General features: G+C 44.6%; 1 protein-coding gene across 1 annotated transcript in view; it reads left to right on the plus strand.

Annotated features, from left to right (window-relative positions):
• The window catches only part of LOC108081262 (aminopeptidase N), a 791,205-nt gene that overhangs the window by 263,692 nt on the left and 514,960 nt on the right, over positions 1-12,553 (plus strand). Inside the window, exon 2 of the mRNA XM_041776406.2 lies at positions 1,776-1,842. Within this exon, the coding sequence (XP_041632340.2) occupies positions 1,776-1,842 (67 nt within the window). The remainder of the gene's footprint in view (positions 1-1,775; positions 1,843-12,553) is intronic.

Raw genomic sequence — 12,553 nt, forward strand, 5'->3', positions numbered from 1 at the left:
TTGCCTTCTCCTCTGGGGATAGGGCGGCTTTTTCCTGGAGCCGATCCTGGATGCGGAGGGCAGCCTTGTACAGCGCCTTGGCCTTCATTCCCTCGCTTGACTGTTTTGGCCCGTCCCTGCGCTGGGAGCTGGTGCCTGGTTTCGGTGAGTGGAGAAGCTGCACGCTCTCAAGGTCCGAGTCTGTATCGACTATGGCACGTGAGCGGCTCAACTTTCCCTGCGTAGTTTTTTCGGCAGTAGCGTTGCAACTGACATGACCTGCTCCCGTCACATCAGAGGTGTAACCGCTGGCGACACGCAGAGAGGATTGCTCCCCCCCGTGCCCGCCGGTGGTAGCGGTCACGCCTTCAACCGACGTTTGGGCTGACATCCCAGCCCTGGTTTCTTTCTTTAAACCCTCCAGAATGGTTTGTTTTTCAGGGGTACCACCCACTTGCGTTTTATGCCTTCCGCCAGGCACCTCCACCCATGGCTAACGGCTCTCTCCTTAGGCTTTTTAGGGCAGAAGGAGTTGAACCGCGGCCTTTGCTTGACACTGTATTATTGCGGACGGGGCAAGCAGCAATGCATTACCCCTGTCCGGGCTAATATAGTGCCCATTGCCCAGCCGGCACTCTCGGGGAGGGTTCAGATGGAGGATTTTGCCAGGCCAAGAGGCCCTAAGGTCTTCTAAGATTGGGAAGTTTGGGAGACCCTAAGGTGTTCCAAGATTGAGACGTGCACGGAGGCCCTAAGGTCTACCGAGATATAGAGACATAGAGGCCCTAAGGTCTACTAATATATCAAGACTTATACCCTAAGGTATTCCAAAATATAGAGACGTACGTAGAGGCCCTAAGGTCTTCCAAGAAATATAGACTTAAATATGGTCGGGGTCCGACCATGTTTTACCGCTTTACCAGGATATCTTACTTGTCAGTGCTCCTCGGGTGATAACTCCTTGGTCCCTTTGCTCCTTTTGGAGGACTTGGCCGATCGCCGGCCGAAAACTGAATGCTTGCCAAGGGCTGAAGCTCGCCTTATATAGCGCTCCGGTGCGGCTGAGTGTGACCGATGCGCCCACAGAAATTTGTCATTAGAGTGTGGCCAGATCCTCATTTGGGCCAGAGTGACCTTTTGCGCCTGATCATGGCGCGCGCGCGCATTTAATTCAAATTTATTCCATATTCATAGTTTTCTATTGTCTATAGTATCCCCTATATCCCTATATTATCTATTTGTGCGCGTCTGCGCGTCACTAGTCTTCTAATGTGACTTTCACTAATAATTTTATAATAATATTGGTTGTCGTAACTTTCATGATTTTTTGTTTATATAATAATGTACATAATTTATGTTTAGAGTTTAATTTTTGAAGTTTTTTTCTATTCATTTTAGTTTTTAAAAATATGCATAATGGAAATAATATTTATTCAACGGGAAATATTTAGTTCTGTTTTAAAATATGTTATATTAAACACATGAATACCTTGTTTTGGCGTTCGCTTCCTAAAGCCCGATAATTGATTCGTACTATAACGTCAGTTAAGAAAGTACCCAAGCACGAGGTATTCGAGTATGTAGTTCAAGCATCGAAACTTAAAGTACTATCGAAAAGGTTGCTTCGATGAAGCCGGAATGAGGGCCAAGTAAATAGAGTAAATCGAGTAGGCTAGAATAAGTAGGCTGTTGTTGCTGAATATGTAAAATTAATACTATAATATGGAGCACTTATTTTAGAAAAGATGAAACAATGCAAACTACAATTTAACAGATAATTACTATTTTTTCCTTAGGAAAATGTCAGGCATAAAATGGATATCTGGACTGCTGTCGATATGGATTTTTGTATGTCTAATGAAGGTAAGACTAAAGTATTACTACATTAAATCGAACTGGTGTACGTGGGGCTTAAAATTTCCCAGTCGGAAAACACAAATAATTTTTCTCGACGGTCAATAATTGTTAAGGAGGGAGGTGGCCAGGAGATCCTCCGCTAAAGGATACAGTAGAAAATAATTCCACGAAGAAGAAAATCTTAAATCGGGGGGTCAAAAAGTGACAATTGCACGGAGAGCCCGTTGCATTTATTTGACATTCAATTAACTTAGCCTAAGAGCCTGCTAGCGACCGATAAGCCCATCGTAACAGCGCGAGAGCGAAGAGGAGCGGACTAGCCGCCCCTAAGCTCGACTAGCACCGTGCGACGATCGGGAACACGGGGGCATGCGATCGAGAATACCGAGGAACGGAGAGCGGGCGACCGGTGGTAAGCTGGGAGCACAAGAGCGCACCCCTTGTATTCACTCGTTCCTTAAGACGTTGATGCTGGAGCGACGAATGACAGCGCACCATGGAAAGGCATGGAGATGACACTTAACCCATGGAGAGAACCCATGGGAGGAGTCATATGCTGTGAACGGGGCGCATCACTGTGCGCTAAATCATCGAAGCTGATCGTCGCTGATTGCTAGGAGACGTCGAACTTTCCATAGCGGATGGACTTTGGCAGAACGATAGGACTAAATACCTCAGGTACGTCTGCCTTCAAGAGCGATCGCGATGCGTGGAAGGGAGGCTATCGATTGTGATATGGATGAAAAATTATAACAGAGAAAAGAAATGGTCACTAATGTGCGAACTAGAAGTATAGATGTGCCCGCTGCTGCAAGGAGGGTGCATGCCCTTTACGGTCATGAGTATGCAGAAGAGTGTGGTGGTGCTGATTGTACGTTTTCCATCGTTCTGGCTTTGTCAGAGCAGGTGGATTCTTTTGTTCTTCACTATCAGAATGTTCGTAGTTTAGTGCCTCTTTCGATGGCAATGTTATTGTCTTTACAGAAACATGGCTCAACTCCTCTGTGTCTGATTCTGAGATTTTTTCAGGGAACTATACCATCTTTAGACGTGATCGTCCAATACGGACTGGCGGTGGTGTTTTCATTGCTGTTAAATCCGATCTGGTTCCTAATATCATTTCTAAAACTGACACTGATCTAGAGTTTGTGGCGGTTCGTATCCAGGTTTACGATTATTCTATCTACGTTTCATGTTCGTATATTCCACCTAGGTCCGACACTGAAATATATATGCAGCATTTATCCTTAATTCAAGAAATTCATTCTTCCCTTGGTGTTAATGACCTCCTTATTGTCACAGGTGATTTCAATCTGCCCTCCATTTCCTGGATGCCCTTACATGATTCAAATGTTCTCGTTCCCACCTCACCCCACGATTTAATTCATGGTCTCATTGGCCACTCATTGGCCACTCATTGGGGCCCTTGAAGCCTCCACTCTATTACTATTGTGTCCGGAAGCTGAGACTGCAACGTTTCGTTGCTTTCTAAAAGCTAAGTTTACAGAAATAAACCACAACTTATCTTTAACGTGTGACGGTTTGGTCATTCCGGTGGCTCAAGGATGGCCAGGGTTCGTCTCAGAAATTTATTTGTTGTCTGAGGTGGTTGCTAAATGAGATGCCGACCCGGTCCCAGAGTAGAACGCCGAGAAATATGCCGTAACTATAATCATATGTTTATTGCCTCGAATATTACAACTGTTAAAAAAGATTGGGTTTAGTCTGCTGCCGCGAGTAGTCGCTCTGGAACGCTGCACTTCAGGGTAAGGTACATCCTTCCCGCGCGGGTTGACAGTGTCGGTGAAGCGCCGATGCGCGGATGCCGCTCAGATCACCTGGAGTGAGAATAACTGGTGGAGGCCCTCAGGTCTACAAGTTGGTGGAATAACTTGTTAGCGGAGACCCTGAGATCTTCCAGTTAGCGAATCTGAGTCCCTAAGGTCTTCCAATCTTGAGAAGTTTGTGGAGACCCTGAGGTCTTCCAAAAATTGAGAAGTGTGTAGAGGCCCTAAGGTCTTCTAACATTGAGAAGTTCGTAGAGGCCCTAAGGACTTCTAAGATTGAGAAGTTTGGGGAGGCCCCAAGGTCTTCCAAGTTCGAGAAGTTTGGGGAGGCCCTAAGGTCTTCCAAGTTCGAGAAGTTTGTAGAGGCCCTAAGGTCTTCTAAAAGAGAGAAGTTTTAGAGGCCCTAAGGACTTCTAAGATTAAGAAGTTTGTAGAGGCCCTAAGGTCTTCTAAAAGAGAAGTTTTTAGAGGCCCTAAGGTCTTCTAAAAGAGAGAAGTTGTTAGAGGCCCTAAGGTCTTCTAAAAGAGAAGTTGTTAGAGGCCCTAAGGTCTTCTAAATTTGAGACGTGCACGGAGGCCCTAAGGTCTACCGAGATATATAGAGACTTATAGGGAGGCCCTGAGGTCTTCCACAAGATATAGACGTAAGATATGGTCGGGGTCCGACTATGTGTTACCGCTTACCAATATACCTTACTTAACCGTGCTCCTTAGGTGACTCCTTGCTGCTGGTTTACCCTTGGCTCCTGTTAGAGGACTTGGCCGATCGCTGGCCGAAAACTGAATCCCTCCCAAGGGCTGGAGCTCGCCTTATATAGCGCTCCGGTGCGGCCGAGTGTGACCGACGCGCCCGGAGAAATTTGCCATTGAGAGTGTGGCCAGATCCTCATTTGGGCCAGTGTGACCTTTTGCGCCTGATTATGGCGCGCGCGCGCATTTAATTCAAATTTATTCCATATTTCATATTCATAGTTTTCTATTGTCTATAGTATAATCCCTATTCTATATTATCTATTTGTGCGCGTTTGCGCGTCACAAACGGATTGGACTTTCTTGAACTCAGACATCGTTAATCGTTTCTATGACATAATGTACGCAGTTTTCGACATGTATGTCCCTTCCTTTCCCTCACCAGAAGTTTTTCATAGGCCCCCTTGGTTTTCTCGTCAGCTTTCTTATCTAAAAAATCTGAAATCCAGACTGTTTAAAAAGTATAGCAAATCGGGTCTCCAAGTCGACCATTCGAGATATTTAACTGCCCGTACAAATTTCCTAGCACACAATTCTGAATGCTACAGAAACCACTTAAATCGGTGCAAAATTAAGTTTCAGGCTAACCCTAAGCAATTTTACGCTTTCGTAAACTCGAAATGGAAATCTCAACAATTTCCATCATGTCATCATTTCGATAATGCCTCCGCTTCCAATGAGCCTGATATCGCGAACCTGTTCGCAAAATTCTTACAGACTCGCAAATTAATTTCGATAATAACTAAGAGTATTCTCTTTCACTCCCGCACTCCAATTGCATTTTTATGCCTGTAATCAGCGAAGATGATGTTCTTCATAACCTCAGAACAATCAAACTTTCCTTCTCCTCTGGTCCAGATCTTGTACCTAGCTGCGTTCTGAGAAATTGTGCCAGCTCATTATGTAGACCAGTGTCTAGACTTTTTCAGTTGTCACTTCAGCATTCGTTTTTCCCCGAAGTTTAGAAAGAATCTTTTATCATTCCGCTTCATAAAAAGGGCAGTAAATCTAATATTGAACACTATAGGGCTATAGCAAAACTTAGTGCGACTCCCAAATTATTCGAATTTTAATTACTACTCAGCTTCAACACCAATGTAGCTCAATAATGTCCCCCTCACAGCATGGCTTTATGAAACGCAGATCAACGTCTACAAATCTCATTGAGTTTGTTGCTGTCATTAAAAATAACACCCAAACGTTTAAAAATAACACCCAAACCGATGTTATCTTTACAGATTTCAGCAAAGCCTTCGATTCGGTGAACCATCAGTTACTGCTGAAGAAACTTTGTCTTTTGGGTTTTCCGGTCACGTTGATCAAGTGGATTTCTATTTATTAGCCTTGCATTCAAGGGTTCATTCTCAAACCTTTTTCACGTGACTTCTGGTGTTCCTCGAGGGAGCCACCTCGGTCCTCTACTATTTGGCATTTTTATAAATGATCTGCCCCAAGTTATTCTCCACTCTTACGTCATGATGTACGCTGATGACGATAAACTATATTTGCCTCTTGTGAATCCTGACTCTTCTCAGCTTTTGCAAGCTGATTTAAACAACATGTTGTCCTGGTGCACTCACAATTTATTGTTTTTTAACAACTCTAAATGTAAATACATGTTGTTTTACCGAAGAAATTGTTTCCATGCTAACTATTTCTTAGGCACGAGTGTTCTTGAACGTATTCATTCTGTAACGGATCTTGGAGTTCTATTTACCCACAACTTGAGCTTCACGATTAAAGTATTCATTTTCCAATGTTAGATTTCTTCTGCCATAAGGTAGAAGAATCCAAAATAGGATAAGCTTCATCCGCAAGCAACACATATTACATAGTTTTGGTGGTATTGGGCGAATAGAAATCCTTTGGAAACTTTAAGCCTCTAAAATTTTTCATTGCGTTAATCGCTGAGGAAGAAAAAGTTCCATCATCACTTTAACGTCCGTAACCACCAACGGGCTTAAGAAAATTAGCTATATTTAGCGAGTGGTCTGATGAGTTGGGTAGCGCCAACGAAACGATCGTCACCACAGCTGCTAATTGTGTATCGACAAGTTCTTTTTGTTGTTTTTAGCTACAGTCGCGCCTTTAATTTTTATAAAATCGAAGCCGACTGTGACCTCAAGTCTGCAATTACGAATGCTAACAAATTACAGGTCGATGCTACAAAACTATTGCCGATGTTCGGGGTTTGCTTTTGCCTTAACATCCTGATGCAAACGAAGAACAAGTCGTATCGAATCTAAAATACTGTTATTTGTTGAAAAAAATCAAGTTCATAGGGCACGTGATCGAAGACCAAAAGATTACTATATTTGACGACCAAGGCCGTGACGAAATTCCCTGTTCCGATAAACCAGAAGCCATTGCAGAGCTTTCTGGGCTTAGTGGGATATTTTCGGAAGTTTATTCTTGACTTTGCAATCATCGCGAAGGCCCTGACTGATCTTTTGAAGCATATACACCAAATTTTTAATTACCGAGAGAGAGAGAGAGAGAGATAGCTGCTATTGATATTCTAACAGACTTGATTACGCACACAGAAATAATGCCTGCAGTAAATTCAACCAATATCACTGTCAAAGTGCCCCAACCCAACAGTATGGGTTAAATTTACTGTAAGCTACAGTATAACGACGTAACGATGTTACGTTTTATGACTGCTCTACAGTAAATCCAACCACGATTCTGCAGTAAATGGCCCTGTTTAGGAGGGGGGTGGCTGGTCAATCCTCCGCAAAAGGATCAGTTCAAAAGTTTATCCCACGAAGAAGAAAACGCAGAAAAATCGGGGGTCGAAATTGTCATCGGCGGAGTGCCCGTAGCATACATATATTTTCGTATTCGATTCGGTACTAAAACTTGAGCTTAGCCTAAGGCCCGCTGCCGACCGAGAAGCCCAGCTTAACGGCGCGAGAGCGGGAGAGCGGGAGAACCGGGAATTGGAGCGGCGTAGCCGTCCCTAGACGCGAGCGACGATCGGGAACACGGGAGCGTGCGATCGGGAATACCGAGGAGCGGAGAGCGGGTGAGCGTTGCTAAGCTGGAAGCGCTTGAGCTTTTGGACTCTCGGTGGGCAGAGGGGGAGCAGGGGCCTCCTGGCGTAAACATTCTCCCCCCCCTTGCAATCACTCGGGTTGCAATAAACCCGTACAGGACGATGGTATGGAGGGGCGTCAGAGCGCTGCGTAGATCGTTGATGCTGGAGCGACGAGTAGCGATGAAGGACGGATGAGTGCCATGCAGAGGCAAAAGCTTGTCGTAAGGAGCTTGCTGAACAAGGCGGAGGCGTCGAATGCCGTGAATAGGACGCATCACTGTGCGCTAGAAGACGTCGAACTTTCCGTAGCGGATGAACGTTGGTAGACTCGGCTACGGTAGGACTAAGTACCTCGGGTACGTCTGCTTTCCAGAGCGATCGCGGTGTATGGAAATGAAGCCCTCGTATGTGATCTGGATGAAAGAAGATGACATGGAGATGAGTAATGGTCAAGTAAATGCGAACTAGAAGTATGGGGGTGACCGACGCTGCGAGCGGAGTGGATGCTCTGGACGGTCATGCGGATGGAGGAGAGTGTGGTGGTGCCGATTGCACGTCTTGCATCGGTCACCGCTGCGGCAGGTTCCCTCAGAATGTTCGTGGGCCAAACAGTTGGAACAATAACGGTGGTCGAGAACCGCTCGGAGCCTCTTCTCAGCGCAGAGTTTGAGGAACTGTTGGCATTTCCGGAGCGGGTGGAATCCGCTGCAGACTCGGCAACGGTAGGACTACGTACCTCGGGTACGTCTGCTCTCCAGGCCAGCAGCACTGCGAGCGGCAAGGAATTTTACCGGTGAACTTTTTGACGAAACGGAAATTCGTGTCGAGAAGACAGACACGCCACCAGTTGCGGTTGAGACACTGGGCCTGTGAGAACCCACCCGAAGATCGTCTCTTGGGCCAGCAGAGAGCCGAAGATGTTATTTTTGGAACCGCCCAGAAGCACAGACGGAAGTATGTCAGCTCCAATTAGGACGTCGATATCAGAACTCTCGAAGAACGCTGGATCCGCTAAGGGGAAATCAGGAAGCTGCTTTAGGAAATCTCTCGGAACTGGATATGAGGGAAGCTTTCCAGCGAGTTGAGGAAGAACATAAGCTGTAGTTTGTAACTGCAGCCCGGGTCTGGAGTGAGCGCGAATTGAGAATTTGCAGAGCTTTGTGGCTTGAGCGGCAACTGTATCGTTGAGACCGGAACTTGGGTCTGCGTTGGCTGGGATGGAAGTTTTACGATATTGAAAAGCCTCTCAGTAATAAAGGTCGCTTCAGAACCTGAATCGATCAGGGCTCGCGCTTGGAAGGTGAGGCCAAGATGGCAGATGTCAATAATCGCCGTACCGAGCAGGACAGCCTTTGATCCTGACGCAAAGCAGACTTGCACATTAGAGTGGTCGTCGGAGGCTGCAGCGCTTCTCGCAATGGGTGCGGGTCGTGGACTAGATGGAGCGGAGGGTCTTGAAACGGTAGCCGCAGGGTTGTCGCGGTGCAGCAGAGTATGATGCCGGCTGTGGCACGTAAAGCAGGAATGGGCACTAGTACAGTCCCGTTGCTGGTGCCCTCGTGAAAAACAATTCAAGCAGAGTTGCTTTCTTCAGATGAAGTCTGTCCGCTCATTGACATTCATGTCTAGGAACAGCGGACATATACGGATAGGGTGGTCTTCTCTGGAACATAGATTACACCTTCTCGGTGTTGGACCCACCCTAGCTTCGTATGAATTGAACCTGCGCACCGGTGGATTGCCATTTGCTGACCTTGGCGGAAAATGCCCAGAGCCGCTAGGCCTGACATCGTCGATGGCCTCCAAAGTGGGATGGCGCTCGGTCAGAAACGCGTCCAACTCACGCCAGGTTGGAATTTCGGCCTTATTGTGAATTGATTGCTCCCACAAGGAAAGCGTAATCTTGGGAAGCCTGATTGGCCTGGGAGGCGGCCTTGTTAAGTACGTCCTGAAGTTGGACAACACACCTCGACTTATCGCTTTTTGCCCTTGGATTGGCAGTGGAAGCCTTTGGAGTAAGGTGAAACGGCCGCGGATACGCGGATCGGGACTTGTCTAAACGGATTGATGGGGACGGACGTAGCTTCTTGTCGTCTCCCTTGGGCATACTCGATCTCGGATTCTGCGGATCAGCGGTTGTCGACTGACCTGAGCAAAGGATACTTCGTGCGGAAAGTGAAAAACGGTCAAACTAATGCTCCTAATATTTTTTTCGAAATTATTAGTCAATAATTAATAAAAAATAAACAAAATATAATTTTTAAGTAATAATGAAAATAAGAAAAATAATTATAATTATTATTGTCAATTAAAAATAAGTAAATAATTATTAAATATTATTTATCAAAAAAATAATTAATTATTTTTCGTGGTCGGAATGGCGAAGTTAAACCCCTTGGTTTTGTCTGGAACGGAAAAAGTTCACTGGGTTATGCCGTCGTCAACGCAATGCATAACTATGTACAAATGTATGTAAGAGCAGCGGCCCAAGAGAAAACAACAACGGAAAAACAACCAGGACGCTGCGGTCACTAAGTCGAAGAGTCGAGAGGAAAGAAAATCACGCCGCCGAGTGTGGATTAGGATTGGGCTTTCGATTTTTTTTAAATGTTGTTGATTTTGTATCGGGTCGAATTTTATAAATTTTTTATAATATAACTAGTAAGCCAGGCGAACTCCGTTACGCCACCTTCGGCAAATTATCCGTTTAATTGAAGTGTTCTTTGGTAAACCGCATTTTTTGTGATGTATTGTGGTTAATGGAATTACTTAGGGACCAAATAGCCCCTGGGATGTTAAAATCACCAAGAACTACTAACTAAGTGGTCCCTATCCGAAAGTATTTTAGAGACCAACTGAATAGCGGAAAGATGGTTTCAATAAATAGGAAGTTCCGACAATGGAGGAAAGATAAAACTGTCTCGTTGGTGGTATTGCCATAAGGGGTTTTTTCAAGGTAAGCTGATTATCCGCCTTACCAATTTCGGCCGGTAGTCCGGGCCTGACACCCTGGTAGGGAACTGGGGCTCTGAGAGGACAATTGTTGGGACCCTCCAGTGGACAAAACGGATATGGGCAACACCGGGGGCACGGTCGGATAACGAATATTTTCTAGCACTCTATCTTAGGATTCTTGAAATTTTGTCCTGAGGTCGATGGCTATGTCGAGGAAGGCTGCTGTTAGGAGCCTGCCACGCTGGTTGGGATCCGCTTAGATGCTGCACACCAGTTGATCTTCGTGTGCCCACGCGTTGTCTCAATCGGGCATTTTCCCTTACTACATTTCGTCTCTCCTCGCTTAAGTTCTGTGAATACACTTGTTGCTGGATTGCATGCCTTGTGCGGAGACCGATGTTAACACGTCGTGCTATAGGCATTTTCGACTATAGGCAGAGCGGTTAATTTAACCTCTAATCCGCATAATTTACACAGTTTAACTTACCACCCTAAATACAAATGCTGATTTCCAATTGCACTGATATGAAACGAATAACTTATTTTACTCAAAATTGAACACAATTTCGATTTGTCATAAAATAAACTGAGTAGAGAATTATGGCTTGCTATGTGTCAGTGTTGGCGCTTTATGCAAAAATGATTTTCCCGCTTTCTGTTGCAATTTTTCCTGAATTTTCTTTACTGCAAAAAATCACAAATTCCGAGACCTTTCCAACGAATGCAAAACCGTGGAAATCGGTTCGTGCGTTCTGGAGTTATTTGATCCCCGCAGAAAACTCGACTTATTTTTATATAATAGATTTCAGTTTCTGTATTGGAGGCAGCACATATATTTTGTACAGTGGAAACCCGATAACTGGACTGGAGTTGTAAGGGCGTACAAAAAATATTAAAGGCAGAAAATATATTTTGTACAATAGAAACCTGATAACTGGACTGGAGTTGTGAGGGCGTACAAAAAATATTAGATGCAGAAAATATATTCATATATTGGCATACAGTAGAGCGTCTCGGAGTGGACTGTATTTTTTTGAAGTTGAAGAAACTGTTTCACAAGAAAATATTGAGGCCGCGGGAAACGTACAGTGAACGAAGATATGTAGGAGAAGAAAATCTCGGGTAGGGGGCCGAATTCGGCAACACAAAATGTTCACTGTATAATTTTTACTGCCGCGGCGCTCAACTGGAAACACACGTTCACTTATTTTATTATTATTTTTTTTTAATATATTGTTCGGCTGAAGGTTGGAGATGTCACTTACCACTCTAAGTAAGCGACCAACCAACTCGCGGAGTAATGCGCGCCACCTATGAAAATTGTGAAATACAGTAGTTTACAGTTTCACTTTAAAAAACTGCAGGTTGACCCACAATTACAGTATACAGTACCGTTAAATACCTTTTAATTTCCACCCAAATAAGTCCACAAATTATTATTAAAGCAAACTACAAATAAAAATAATGTAATCCTAACTAGACCGACCTTAGTTAATACGAAACATTCTTAATATCTGTTCACACATGAACACGTATATATGTATATAGATAAGATGCATCTGTTAGCAACTAGGTCCCTTCAGCAGTGCATTGTCTAGCACTTGTGTGCATAGCTATAAGAAACCGCCACTTGAGCCTATGTAACACAAGCAGCACGAAATATGGCCTCCTGCGAGCGGTCACAGTGTTTATATAGGATATGTGCTATCGGGGTGGCTGTGACCTCCCGAAAATTTCCTACGATCGAGGACTGTCCGATGCGTGGGTCTAGAATTAAGACAAATTTTCCATTCCCATGTTAGCTATATAAGCTAGGGTTTGAATGAAATAAAATCAGGTTTGAAATATCAACTCAGCAAATGAAGACGTGTCCTTATTTGGGCGCTATTCAATACCAAAATTAAATTGAATTAAATTTTTAAATTGTATACTGTGACGCTTGTACGCGCACAATATATCTTATTAGGAAGTAATAGAATAAAATAGAAACAAATAGCGATAAAAGAAATGGAATATAATTTGAATTGAATGCGCGCGCGCGCCACTGATCGTGAAGGAGGGTCACACTGGACCGAACGGAGGCTGGCCACACTATTCGGGGAAAATCCCGCACAGGACTCTGGCCACACTGAAGCCTCGCCAGGGCCTATATAAAGCGGACCACGGCCCTGGAGTAATCACTTAG

The sequence above is a fragment of the Drosophila kikkawai genome, chromosome 3L (assembly GCF_030179895.1).
Source record: "Drosophila kikkawai strain 14028-0561.14 chromosome 3L, DkikHiC1v2, whole genome shotgun sequence".
NCBI classification, from domain to species: Eukaryota; Metazoa; Arthropoda; class Insecta; order Diptera; family Drosophilidae; genus Drosophila; species Drosophila kikkawai.